This window comes from Jaculus jaculus, chromosome 5 (assembly GCF_020740685.1).
Source record: "Jaculus jaculus isolate mJacJac1 chromosome 5, mJacJac1.mat.Y.cur, whole genome shotgun sequence".
Classification (NCBI taxonomy): domain Eukaryota; kingdom Metazoa; phylum Chordata; class Mammalia; order Rodentia; family Dipodidae; genus Jaculus; species Jaculus jaculus.
The window spans coordinates 143311040-143325544 of record NC_059106.1 but is presented as its reverse complement, the minus strand read 5'-3'; the positions used below and the strand labels follow the sequence as shown (position 1 = coordinate 143325544).

The window sequence follows — 14505 nt, the reverse complement described above, 5'->3', positions numbered from 1 at the left end:
AGCAAAAGGCCCTGTTCTGTCCATACTCTTGTGTCTCATACACACACACACACACATGCTTACACACACATAAACACGCATAAATATATATGCAAGTGTAAAGACAGAGAAAGAATGGTACTGGAAGGTCAGATAGAAAAGTGTATGGGGCTGGGGAGATGGCACAGCAGTTACAAGCACTTGCAAACCTACTGGTCCCAGTTCAATTCCCCAGCACCTACATAAAGCGGGACGTAAGAAGTGGTACATGTGTCTGGCATTTGTTTGCAGTAGCAAGAAAACTGACATACTTGTAAACATACACACAAAGAAAATTTCCAAGTGTAAAACCACGCTAAGTGAACTTCACATTGGATTTTGTCTAGGAAAGCTTTTGAGGAAAGAGCACGTTATGTGTTAAGAATTAACCAAGAAGTGATAGTTTCAAGAACTTTGATCTAGAAGTACATACGGAGAGACTTGAGGCACATGGCCTTTTGTCTTCCTTTGATATCTCCAAGTCCTCTACAACATCACAAAATAAGACAAGTAGTTTTGGTCAGTAAAATACAGCAGGAATGAAACTAGTTATGCTTCATACAAAACACTGAGAGCTTAATTTACCAGCAAAAATCACCGTGCTAATGGCGGTGCACACCTTTAATCCAAGACCTGAGGAAGTTGAGGTAGGGGGAACAATGTGATTTCCAGGCCAGCCTGGACTACAGACTGAGTGGCAGGTTAGTCTGGACCAGTGAGACTGCTTCAAAAAAAAAAAAAAAAAAAAAAACCACCCTAACCAGACCAAGTCTTCATGATCTAAACCTCCCCAGCACTCTGAAGCCCACTGAGGGTCCACCTCTTTCTCCTCTTTCTCATATCTCCTAAATTCCACATCCTCTTTGTCTCACCTTAGCTATCCCCACAAACTTCCCAGGGGATGAGCTCAATGTTCATAGTCCAGAAAACATGTAAACTCACACGTTCAAGACAGCCTTCCTTAGCTTCATTTCCAATGATGCCCAGAGCCAGTGTGCATTTTAGCCTCCACCTCCCTGCAATAATGGCACCTAGCTCTTCCCTATCATCTTTTCTAACAACTGTGAGCGCTATCTGCAATCCTGACTTTAATATGCTGGTCCAACTTTGTGATTCACTTACCAACTATCATTGTTACATGCTGCATGGCTGAAACAAGACTCTCAAAACATTCAAATTTGCTAATCTTACCTCCTCCACTTCAATTTTCCAGTTGCTCCAACCTAAAACTTAATGCCCCCTCCCTCATGATTAATCCATTCTCTATTTTTAAAATATTTATCTGCAATTAGAGAGAAACAGAAGACAATGACAGAGAAAGAAAATGGGTGTCCCAGGGCCTCCAGCCAATCTAAACACACTGCAGATGCTTGTATCATCTTGTGCATCTGGCTTTACCTGGGTACTGGGGAATCAAACCGGTCATTAGCCTTTGCCAGCAAGAGCCTTAACTGCTGAGCCATCTCACCAGCCCCTACTAACTTTTTAAAGTAAATATTCAGGATGAACTTGACACACATACCAATGTATAGAATATTTTTAAAAGATAATTAAGCTGACCATACTTCTAATCAATTCAAAAATTAATAAGATTTTATAAAGCAGTTACACCTTTTGGAAGGGAATTGGGGAGCTGGAGAGATGGTTCAGTGGTTAAGGCACTTGCCTACAAAGTCTAAGGACCCAGGTTTGAGTCCCCAGTACCCATGTAAAGCCAGATGCACTAAGTGGTACATGCATCTGGAGTTTGTTTGCAGTGACTGAAAACCCTGGTGTGCCCATTCTTTCTGTCTCTATCTGCCTCTTTCACTCTCAAATAATTTTTTAAAAAAGAGAATTGGGAACAGAAACACTGGTAAGCATAATCACATTTTACTCTGTACTGTATGTATCATTGCCTTTTGGAAATACTACAGAAGATTATTCAGATCCAGTTATCCTGTCAGTAACAAAATACAGAACTTCTTGAAAGTTCAGTTTCTGAAAGCCAAGCGCCACATGTTCTCTCTCATTTGTGGATCCTAGCTACAGATGATTGGGCTTCTGCGTGAGAATGAAAATACTTAGTAGCAGAGGCCATTAAGTTAAAAAGGAGACATAAAGGGAAGAGAAAGGAACCCACGTTAGCCAGATGCACAAGGGGATGCACTCATCTGAAGTTTGTTTGCAGTGGCTGGAAGCCCTGGCACACACATTCTCTCTCTCTCTCTCCCCCTATTTTGGTCAAATAAATTAATAAAAATAATAAATATTTTTAAAAAGTTCAGTTTCCCAAAAAAAAGTATCAATTCATCTTGTCTATTAGATTCAGAAAGACAAATACATAAGCATTTCATCAAGTACTTTTCAACTGACAAGCAGGTGTGTGATGATTAGAAAGTACATCATCGTCATACGTTTCTGGAATAAAGACATCCTACGCTGGAGCAAGGGTGAGGTGCTAAGGATGATATCACTTCTGTTGGGATTTTTATTAAATCACTGAAATTGAACAGAAAACCTAGGTATATGCTCCATCCCAGCTCTGACCATTGTTATAGCCTTCCCCTCGTAATTTACAACTACTGCCTCTGAGCTGAGTTGCTCCCACCATCTGATTTCTTGTGTTGACACTTAACCCTTAGTGCCTTAAGAGTATGGCCTATTAAATTCAGGTCTTTAGTGTGGGTCTATATGCAGTATGACTGACGCCCTTTAAAAAGGTTTTCTGCAGAGACACTCAAGAGGAAAGGCAATGTGAGGAGAAGCAGTGAGAAAACAGTCACGTGTTAAGTCAGACACAGAGGCCTGGAACATGCCATGCTCTCGCAGCTACAAAAGACCATACCTGCCACACCTTGATTTTAGACTAGTCACAGGACGGATGGAGATCCACCCAGGTTCTGTGACTTAGGCTACAGCACTGGAAACAGGTTGTTACGCCAGCCCTGGCAGGCTAGTTTAATCACCGGAATAATGCTGGAAATGGCTTGTGGGGCTTCAGATTGGTCATCTAAAAACACTTGAAGAAAACCTGTGTGCAGGATCCAAGGGAAGAGGAACTTGAAACAGGAAAGCAGGAAGGATAAATGTGCTGAACCTTTAGCAAACATTTAAAGGCACAATAAAGCCACACCACAAGGCAGATAACTGCTTTCTTAATTTTATTTCAAAAGTACACAAAGTCACAAAACTAGGAGCAAGTTTTTGTTTTTTAAACAAAAATTGTTCTTACAAACTTTAAAATCTGCACCATTGAATGTGAGCCAGAAATTTTAAGTACAAAATCTGAAGCTGACACTGTTAATACTCTACTTTGCAAATGTGAAGTGTCAAAATAGTTTTTTTCAGCCGTACAAGTGTACTTGTTACTATAATTCAGTTTAGGGACAAGAATAAGTGAATCAGTGAATTGTGGTTTTCTTAACATTGTCATTAAACAAGCAAATCAACAGAATACACAAAAATTCTTCCTTGAGGAAAACTTCAGTGTCATGACCAAAACCAAACCCAGCTGACTGACAATCACCATATTGAATCAATCACAAAACTGGATTATGTACTTTGTAACTCGATTTTAATTAATGAGCCTGGAGTTAGTTTCCCCTAAGGAGTTTATCAGCCATCCCCAAAGAGAAATAAACAGAACCACAGTTCACACATTTACTTCTTATTCTTCCCTACTTCTGTAACATTTACAAAAGGAGTTTTGCTCATGTGGGTTATTGGTGACATGGTAGGCAAACAAGTAAAGTCTATTGCAGAGCCTGTTGCCTTTATTGCTGGAATAAACAAAGGCATCTGAAGGATTAAAACTTGCCCAGACATTTACACTACAAAACACATGAATATTATAAAGATATGTACACATATATATAATATATAATGTCCACAAACCACTGAAGAGTCAAACTGCTATTTCTACAAACTACTCCATAAGTGACACATTTAAAGCATTCACTAATTAAAATATGGGCTTTTCTGTTGACTGAAAGCCCAAACACTGTTGATACAAATTTGAGAAGAGAAACTATAAACATTCACATAACTTCAAATTTACATGCTACACACACAAAATAAAGAAACAGAGTAGTTATTTTAATAAGCCACATACTGAAGAATTTGATAGCCAACTGCAGCTTCATGCAATGAACATTTCATCAAAATGTTTGCTTGCCTCTTCCCTGATTCCATATTTCCAGTACTCTAAGAAGTCAGATTTTATTTGTATTTATTTATTTAGAGGTATTGGGGATTGAATCCAGGGTTTTGCCCATGGTAAGCAAGTGCTCTAACCACTGAGTTACATCCCCAGTGTTGGGTCTTGCTGTTGCTCAGGCTTGCCTTTAACTTGCTATCAATCCAATGACCTCAAATCCAGATCCTCTTGCTCCTGCTTTCCCCCTGAGTTCTAGGATTACTGGTGTGTACAACTACACCTTTCAGAAATCAGAAACTTCTTGATATCCATAATCTGTATGGATGATTAGATGTTTTTTCCCCCAATTAATTTCCCCCTAAGACACACTCAGGCAGTGTTTTTATTGTATAAAAAAAAAAAGCTTGGCAATTAATTTTATAGAAAATACTCTATGTCTGTACAATCAATAAGAGGCTTTCTGCAGGGATGAGTGTCCTAGAAAATAGTGCCAATAAGAGAAGTAATACCTATAAATGACTCCATATTCAAAGACAAACTGTGTAACCCACAGCATTGCCTCTCTCTACATTATACATTACAGAGTATCTTCAAAATCTGCTACTAAGTTTCTCAGGTAAAGTAGAATCAAACAGTTCTGCTTTGAAGTTACAGTGTTGACAACTATTATTAATGACTCTGTAGTTAAATGCAGTAACAATGTTGTGAATTACCTGATCACTACCAGTAATAATTCCAGATCAAATATTTGATCTCTGGTTCAACTAGAATTATTGTTGACAATTATTTGGGAAATTATTAGCACTAATCTGCCCTCTACATGTAGCTGGAACAATGAGAGTAATCAGAGACAAAAACCTAAAACTAAACTATGTCTCTGATCAGACACCCACTAGGCCTGTTACGCAAAGGTTTCTCTACACCCTTGTTTTTTAGTTGGTACGAACATGAACTGAACTGCTTTCTGGGAAACACTGTTTTACATATAGTCAAACCAGATAAATATGAAGACTAAGAGAAGGAAACTCTTATATCCACTACACTAATTATTTAGATTGATAGTATAATCATTATATCAAAATTAGTTTGTATTGTTTTATTTTTGGAGTATCTTATAAAACAGGACAAACATCTGACATTCAAACATAGCAACTATTATAAAGTCAGAAGCAGTCAAAGAATATTGGGGATTTGAAGTTTTTTAATCTTTATAAACATCATTATTTGTTACATCAAAAAGAGAATAGAGAAGAGGCAAGACTGAAACTGTGAGGATAGAAGGCGCCACAGCAGTGTGCTTTTAGAAACAGTACCTTCACCTGTAAGCACCTTTCAGGTAGGTGATAGCTAGCTCATAGGCACCAGAAAGTCATGAGAGAAATTATATTACCTAAAAAGGCACAGATGAAAATGTTAACACAAATATAAAAAGTGATCTTATGTGAAGTTAGACCTACTTTAAAAATGCTTCTAAGTACATAAGTCTGTACATTAACCCATTACATGGACATTCAGCTTAAGTTTATCACCATTAAAAAGTGTATACAACACTGCCTGATTGTAAATGCATGCCAACATCAATTTACAATGTAGCATTTACCAGCACAGCACCCAAACCGATTAACAAAAACCAATTCCCCAGGGAAATGGTTTTGGTGCTAATGAAATAACTTATTACAGACCATATCTACTATAAACAAACAGCTGGCTTATTACACTCTATACATACTCCCTTGCAATCTTAAGGAAGATACAGTAAATTCACTTCTGCTCATTTGGCAGGTAGGAGTATTCCCTTTACTCCATTTTTCTTTCTTTTAAGAGTAATCCACTTTTACAAAACTAAGACTCATGTTTTTTTCAAAGCTCAACTTGATTTTCTGGTACTGCAGAGCAAGTTTGGCCACACGACAGTAACTAGCCATCATCCAGTTCTGGAATACAGGACCGGTGGAAGACATTTGCCCCAATGTATTTGATCATTGAATTTATGACAAAATGGCCTTCAAAACTGTACTCAAGGGGGTTAACTTAGGGTTGTTTCCATAACATAAAATACACAATACTATCTCTAACCACTGCTACCAAAAAGGGGGGAGGGGACACTGAAACCAGAGGGGAGAAAAATTAGAATGAGCAATTTAGAAATTAATGTCTATAACAGTCAGATAACAATGGAGAGCCACTGTTTAAGTTACAGGTTGAGAAATCTTCCATCCTGCACCCTTGTGCCATTGTTCTAAGGACACACCAGGACCCAATGCTCAGGACCATTCACTCCAGTAACATCACCTCTGAACTGAAGCACAGGGTCTAATTAAATGTGATGACATCCTTTGCTTCAGCATCAATGAGGTGACTATTACCTACTGCCTTTGCAGTCTACCAGCTAATATTGAAATCACTGCAGAGCCAGAACAATAATACACTCCTAGTAACCCCAGTATTCGGAAGCTGAAGCAGGAGGATTATGAACTTGAGGCCAGCCTGGGATACAAAGTGAGACCCTATCTCACAACAAAACAAAAAAGAATTCTTAGACAATGTTTATGAATGACTTAGATGTAAAGGTAGTCATTTCTAAAACTGTAGTGTCTTCTATTGTTACAAATAGTCACACACATTAGAGTTTTCAAAGAGGCTATGAAAACAAGTACAAATATTTAAGTATGTTTGCCATGAACATGTCTTACTAATAAAGAGGAGACACTGCTGGGTCATAAGTAAATGAGACAGACATCTTAAAGCAATGGTGTGAAATACAAAGTACACTTTGAGATGATTCAAGTATCAACTTAGTTTGCAGATAAATTCATAGATTTCATCATCTATGGTGCCATACTCAAAGCACTATTGCATCTTACTTGAGTATTAATATTCAGATACCTTTAACTCACTCTGTTAAAGAAATCCTGTCTTCTCAAGGTGGTAAATGTCTTTACCAACTACAATACCATTATTGTTTCAATATGACCAAACAAAATTTTGTGATGCAAGATTCTTACAGTTTCTTGTTAACTTTTTAAATATATATTTTGAAGTTGTTTTGTTACTTTATATACACATATATATATTGAAGATGTTAAAGAAATTTAGAGCAGAGTCAGTTTTCATGTGACAGAAAGAAGCATGGAGAGGAGAAGAGGGGCTCAGAGTTCTACACTATAGACCCGTCCTTGCTCTGGGCTGGGATCATCACAGGAACCGCTCCCATTCGACTGAGATTAGGGGCTGCTACCTTAGCTGGTGCTAGAGTTGGACTCTGAGGAGCGCGTTCCAAGTCTTCGCTCGGTACTTGGTTGTACTGAGTCTTGGCATATCCTTCCATGTTGGAAGGAGACATGGATCCTAGTGATGAATGGTTGCTGCCAATGTAGCTTCTGGCGGTGGAAGTACGGCTCTTCGGAGGAGGCACATCTTCTCTGGAAAACAAAAGTCCCCCAAACATGTTGAAAACCTACAATTATGTAAATAAGCCTCAAAGCACAGAGTACCAAAGAGACACACACACATATCCATGCACATGCCATAAACTATGCAATGTCCCATAATTTACACTTAAGTGAGATCTAGCTCTGACATGAATGTACATGTTTCATAATACTGCCTAAAACCAGAAGTTTCAAATTGTGGCATCAGACATGAAGTTCATCTAGTCAGTCACTGACAGTGTACTTGATACAGTGTGAACACCTACAGATCTAGTCCCAAAGAAAAGAAAAATGTCCCCCTTTAAAAAATACTTCTATTTATCTGAAAACGAGCAAGCGAGCGAGTACAAGCACACCAGGGCTCCTTGCTACGGCAAATGAGCTGCAGCCACACGTGCCGCCCTGTGCACCTGGCTTCATGGGGTGCTGGGGCAATGAGCTGGGGTGGCAGCCTGTGCAAACAGGCCCCTTAACTGCTGAGCCTTTGCCCTTTTTTTGCTACTAAAATCATCTAAGACTTTAGCTTAAACTTTGCCTAGTTTAGTTTTTAAAACCTAAAAATTAAATCCTAAAACTTTTTATCAAGTATCAACAAAGGATATAAATCTGAGCAACTTTAGGTGTTTTTTTTAATTGCTTGGTCATGCCTCCCCCCACCACCAGACCTCCCAAATATCAATTTCCAGGGTGTTAAACCATCTAAGTCATGTGTCATTAAGTTTTATAATCCACATTAAAATCCTTAAAATTGAATAGTTTAGCATATTAAGGGAAAAAGCCAGGCACTGTGATATACACCCATGACACCAGCACTCAGGAAAGTAAGGCTGGAGGCTCATGAGTTTGAGGCCAGCATGGGTAGCTTGATGACACTCTTTTGACTTAGAGAAAGAAGAACTGGGCTGGAGAGATGGCTTAGTGGTTCTTGCCCGCAAAGCCAAAGGACCCAGGTTTGATTACCTAGGACTGACGTAAGCCAGATGCACAAGGTGGTGCATGTGTCTGGAGAAAGAAAAACTAAACTACCAATAGTTCTACAAACTCTACATGTCACTTAATGGTATTCAGGTCTTTTCACCATGAAAAGGCAGGCAGTCTGGGGATAAACATTGTGCAGTAGTTTTCAAATAGGATGTAGAGAAATTTGAGAGGAGCACACTGAAAGGCAGTTAGTTGGACCTATGCACTTAACACTGAACACAAGAGCTATGAAATGACTGAGGGGCTGAGAAACCAAAGGTTTTACCCAAGCTTCAGAAACCACTACATTCAAGTGTGTATGAGAACTGGTGCTTCAGAGACATAATCAATACTTAGTATCTGTGAAATCCTGTTTTGCTTCATTACCTGATGTCATGATGCACTTCCTTTTCATATTTCTTTTCTCTGCGCTTCTTATGACAGCAAAAGAGGATCACACAAATGAACACAAGGGCAAGTAGGGTTCCTATAATGGCTCCTGCAATCGTCCCAGCTCTGTTTGAAGCTAGAATATAGTATTAGTAAGAGTTAGTAGAAGGGCCCTCACCACAGCACTACTGCTTTGACACTGAAAGGAAGATAAAGACAGACAGATTCATTTCACTGGGTATATCAACTTCAAAGACAAATTATTAGCTGGGTGTGGTAGCACATGCCTTTAATCCTAATGCTCAGAAGGCAGAGGTAGGTGGATCATGGCAAGTTCCAGACCAGCCTGGGACTAGAGTCTGGGCTAGAGTGAAACACCCAACCCCCACAAAAAACAAAGGACAAATTATTTAGTCTTTGTGATCCACAGGGAAAAATTTATAAAAATAATTTTCTTTTGGACTGTGTGTTTCCACTATAAGAAAAATGAGGAAACCAGGGTTCTCTGGTTCCCAGGTGGCACATGCGTGTGGGGCAGGTCGGGCCCCAGCTCCCTAGTGGCTCATGTAGGGCAAATGGAGAATACTGGGGAGAACCAGGATACACCAAGAAGCGATTTCCAACTGTCTACCCTAAGATGGGTCATAGCCATCTCATCTGTCTGGGTCCAAAAGTCATTAGAGGAAGTAGAGAGACAAATTCTGCTCCCAAGGCTAGCCTGAAAACCAGTTCCAGGGAAACAGAGTCAGACTGTGGACACTCAGACCTCACCAAAACAGTAAGTCAGATCCCTGTCTTGCCCACCAAGGCTCAGGGAAAATTGCAGAAGAAGGGCAGAATGACTTCGAGTGGGAATAGCCTGAGGCACCATGTTTCCCCTGACCCTGCAGAGACTGAGGTCTCTTGGTCCCCACAATGAACACCAACAACCCAACAAAAAAGACCTTCAGCAGAATTGGGGCAAGGGAGAAGGGTCTAAGAGTACAACCTTCCTATAAAATAATAATTTTTTTTAAGAAAATAAATTAGGACATTGGGGAAAAATGGCTTAGCGGTTACGGCATTTGCCTGTGAAGCTTAAGGACCCGGATTCGATTCCCCAGGACCCACATAAGCCAGATGCACGAGGGGCACATGTGTCTGGAGTTTGTATGCAGTGGCTAGAGGCCCTGGCATGCCCATTCTCTCCGTCTCTTTCTCTGCCATAAATAAATAAATAAAATATTGTTTAAAAAAGGTTGAGAGACTCAAGGCCACCCCGAAACTACAGAGTTAATTCCAGGTCCACCTGGGCTAGAGCAAGACCTTATACCTCAAAAAAAAAAAAAAAAAAAAAGAGGTCGGGCATGGTGGTGTACACCTTTAATCCCAGCACTCGGGGTGGGGTGGGGTGGGGGCAGAGGTAGGAGGACTGACATGAGTTCAAAGTCACCTTGAGACTACACAGTGAATTCCAGGTCAGCCTGAGCTAGAACAAGACCCTGCCTCAAAGAACAAAAAACAAAACAACAACAAATAAGGATTAAAACATTTTTAAAAAAATCTAATAATCAAAGTTTTCTTGGTTAGCATACAAACACATTTTAGGCGATTCGTACTTTAATGACTAAATCATCTGCAAAAGTTGGCTTTTTAATAGTGTTATAATGATGGCTGTATTAATAAAATGTATCTTTTCCTCCTTCTGAGCTAGAAAAACTAGTAACCAACCATAATGTTCTAAGTCAAGTTAGCATCCCCCGTCTTCAATACAGCATTGCTGGCCACGCTGAAGGAGGCTGTAAACACACACAAGCTACTCACGAGGAACGACGTCCAGGCGCAGCAGGCATTGGTCAGAGCCCACTCTGTTCTGCACCGTGCAGCTGTATGTCCCAGAGTACTCGGAAGTGGCATTTTTCACAGATATAACAGGTGAGGTCATTTCTGTAGGAAGCAGGAGAGGGAAAAGGCAAACCCACTTTTACAGTCTGTACTGTTTTGAGGTAGAAGTGTGCGTGTGCATGTGTGTTTGAGTTGTTTTTTTTTTTTAGACGAAGTCTCACGTAGCCTCAACTCACTACGTAGCTGATATGGCCTTGAATATCTAGTCCTCCTGCCTCTACCTCCTAAGTGCTGAGGTTACAGATGTGTGCCACCATATCTGGATGACAGATGCTGGGGATCAAACCCAGGGCTCTGTACACAGCGGGCAAACACTCTACCATCTGAGCCACATTCCCAGCCCTGCTCTGAGGCTTCAATAAAGTTAAGTCCCACCAAGTCTGACAACCCAGTCAAAATAAAGACAACACCTGGTGCAAACAAACTGCCACTAAGCCAAACACACATTTCTAGAATTCATACAATCAGCCAGCAGTTCTTCTGGCTATGGTGAGGGTAGCCCTGAGCCGCAGAGCCGCAGCTAAAGCTCGGGCTAATGGTACATTCATGAGGCAGGCAGGCAGTTACTGTGAAGCAGCTGCAAGCCCGTTATGGTCACGTTTCATTATAAAAAGTATCTCATTCTACAAAGGAACTATCATGAAGTAGTAAAATTGAAGATCTGTTTTATCTCTTTGGATAGAAGATGTATAAAAGAAAGTCAGAAGTGGTGGTCCGGTTTAGACTCTAGTTTGACAAAGAGAGAAGTACAGGGAAAACTGAATGAAGACCAGGGCAGGGTTGAGAGGAGGAGGGCAGCCAGGTCATCACTTTGAACTAACAGGTCAGTTACAATAAACATGGGAGCAGGGTTGAAAGGATGACTTAGTGGTTAAGGTGTTTGCCTGTGAAGCCAAAGGTTTGATTGCTCAGGACCCACATAAGCCAGGTGCACAAGGCGGTGCATGTGTCTAGAGTTGGTTTGCATTGACTGAAGGCCCTGGTGCGCCCATTCTATCTGTCTCTCTAATAACTAAACTAAAATAAACACGGAAGTAATTAATTACATCTAGGTTATGTCACAAAAGTTAGCTGGTTTGCTTCAACTTATGGATATAACCTGTGAACATGAACATTTTTTCACCAATTAAAAAAAGATATACCTGGGCTGGAGAGATGGCTTAGCAGTTAAGGTGCTTGCCTGCAAAGCCTAAGGACCCAGATTCGATTCTCCATGTCCCACATAAGTCACATCCACATGGTGGCACATGCAGCTAGAGTTCGTTTGCAGTGGCTAGAGGCCCTGGCACACCCATTTTCTCTTTCTCTGTCTCTCTCTCTCTGTCTCAAATAAATAAATAATTTTTTAAAAAAAATGATATAGCAAAGTAATTATAAGAGTATTATTCTAAAGGTTAAATCAAAAAAAAATTAAAAAAAAGGTTAAATCATTGTTTTATAAAACACTGAAAAGAGCCACTTCTCACATATCAGCTAGAGTCCAGATGGAACCACAGAGGAAATGGTGAATCAAGCAAAAGCACTGCTCTTACAGCCTGACAACCTGCACCGGGTGACGGTGACAGACACTGAGGACACTGAGAGTGTATCAAAGCAGAACTCCAGAAACTGCTGAGAGCTTAACACTAAAGTAGGTTTAACATACCTGCCAAGGTTTAGGGGACTTTGCGGAAAGAAGGGGGCAGAAAGGTTGTAAGAGCCATTGGGTCGGAGAGAATAGCCAGAGGCCTTGCCCCTCCCCCAAATGACTGACTGCTGCTCTCCCAACTCCTCACCCACAACCCCCATGTTAAATACCAGTGACCCCACTGAGGAGGCCCTTGGTGAAACAGAGGCAGGGACGAAGGGAATGGAACCAATAAATGATTTGTCCGTACAAAGTACAAACTTATTAAAAAAAAAAAAATAGAGAAAGAAACAACTGAATAATTCATATAGTGATGATTATGATTGTTCTCACATAGTGAAGGAGAGACATGAGAATTTAAAATACATAAATACACACACAAACTCTACTGAAGTCCGAGTGAGTAGTACTTGGCATGCCCTCATCCCAAGCAGTACCTGCTAACCACGGGGTGGGCATCTGCTGAGAGTCAGACAGTTTTTGCCATTCGTATCTCAATGGGAGTGAACCTTCTTTAGGTTCACACTTGAGTTTGAAGTCATTTCCAATTTCTTCTGATCCATCCACAAAACATCTTGTACCTGAAGGTTTAACTGAAAAGAGAAGAAGAAAGAAAATACATGACATCTCTGTGCAAAAAGACAGCAGAGTGTGTTGCACAGCTAGCCACGGTCTCCTTGTCAGCTGGGGCTGGGCTCAGAATTGACAAAACACTGAAGGACAACAGGCTGGCAACGCGTTTACTTGGCTTTATAAACACAAACAGGGGACGAGCTCAGCAAGCAGCCACTGCGAAAGGCTTGGCAACACTTCAGGCGCAGCCCAGCTCCATGCCTCTTCATTCCATGAGCACATGTGGAAAAACAGCCAGGCTGATGCAAGCTGGAGGACTTGAAGTTCCCACTCCCCCTTTCCTTACCTATTCTTCTCTGTGCTTGAAAGGTAGCCCTCTGGGAGTATGTCCAAAGTCTTATCTCTCTAGTTGCTGTTACCTGACAGTTAGGGGATTTATAACCAATAATGGTGATAACAGGGACAAGTCACTTAGTACAGAAGCACCATCACAACTGGTATTTGCATGCATTCAAATCCATTCAGTGAGCAGAGTTATAAGAACACATGTCTAAGGCTGTCTGCCAGTCTCTCCGGGCAATAGTTAAGTTTTGCCACTAATGCCACCACCTGTAACTGACCCTGCTGTGGCTCACCCTCCTACTGCACACTTCATCAACATGTGAGTCCAACAATGTGGCACCCTTAGGGGCAAATGTTTCCAGGAACGACTGGGGATATCAAAACACTACAATGGGGATGGAGAGAGAGCTCCGCGGATAAAGCACTTGCTCTGTGGCTCTTAAGAAGCTGAGTTTGGATCCCCAGAACTCACGAATAAAAATGAAAAAAGAACACTACTGGAACGCGCTAGCAGCTTTTGTTACACTTTAAGTCACCTCTAGGTTATATGTAATGCCTATTATACTAACATGCTACATACTATATGCTTACATTATAGAAACACGACTAGTGGGAAAAATAAGAAAAAGTCTACACATGTTCAATTGACACAATTTCCCCCAAAATATTTCTGATCTATAGTCGGAGGCAGAAGCCAGGGACACAAGGGCTACAATACGTTCATTAAGCAGGAGTCCAGTCTTCTCTGGAGAACGCTCCCCCGTGCTGGTGCAGTGAGCCTCACTTCACAACTCGGAAGCTTAGGCGCCACTGATCTGCTCCATCACTATAGCACTGTCATGACTGAAGAAGAAGAATAGTGGGCACACTCCTGGTCTTTTATTCAGCACACTGCACACTGGTCCATGCTGTATGTTATCAGTAGTGACTGTTAATGCTGGCTAGCGTTCCAGGATGCGTTGCTTTTCTGCTCACCTCCTGTTATACTGTAGCTGTGGGATGACTGTTAAACCCTCATCAGGTGTCTGCAAAATCAGACCGACCAGTAAGGAAGGCACCATGACAACCACAGAATGCCACTGCACGTGAGGTGGGGGGATTGAAAGGTTTGGGGACAGTCTCAAGAAAGCCATGATCAGCTC

At 40.9% G+C, this 14505-nt stretch overlaps 1 protein-coding gene across 1 annotated transcript in view; it reads right to left on the bottom strand.

The window, feature by feature from the left end:
* Positions 1-3144: 3144 nt before the first annotated feature.
* Positions 3145-14505, bottom strand: part of Cxadr (CXADR Ig-like cell adhesion molecule) — a 48532-nt gene continuing 37171 nt past the window's right edge. Inside the window, exons 4-7 of the mRNA XM_004654367.2 lie at positions 12886-13041; positions 10741-10863; positions 8935-9073; positions 3145-7578 (exon numbers count right to left, since the gene is read on the bottom strand). Coding sequence (XP_004654424.1) covers positions 7314-7578; positions 8935-9073; positions 10741-10863; positions 12886-13041 — 683 coding nt within the window. The 3' untranslated portion in view covers positions 3145-7313. The remainder of the gene's footprint in view (positions 7579-8934; positions 9074-10740; positions 10864-12885; positions 13042-14505) is intronic.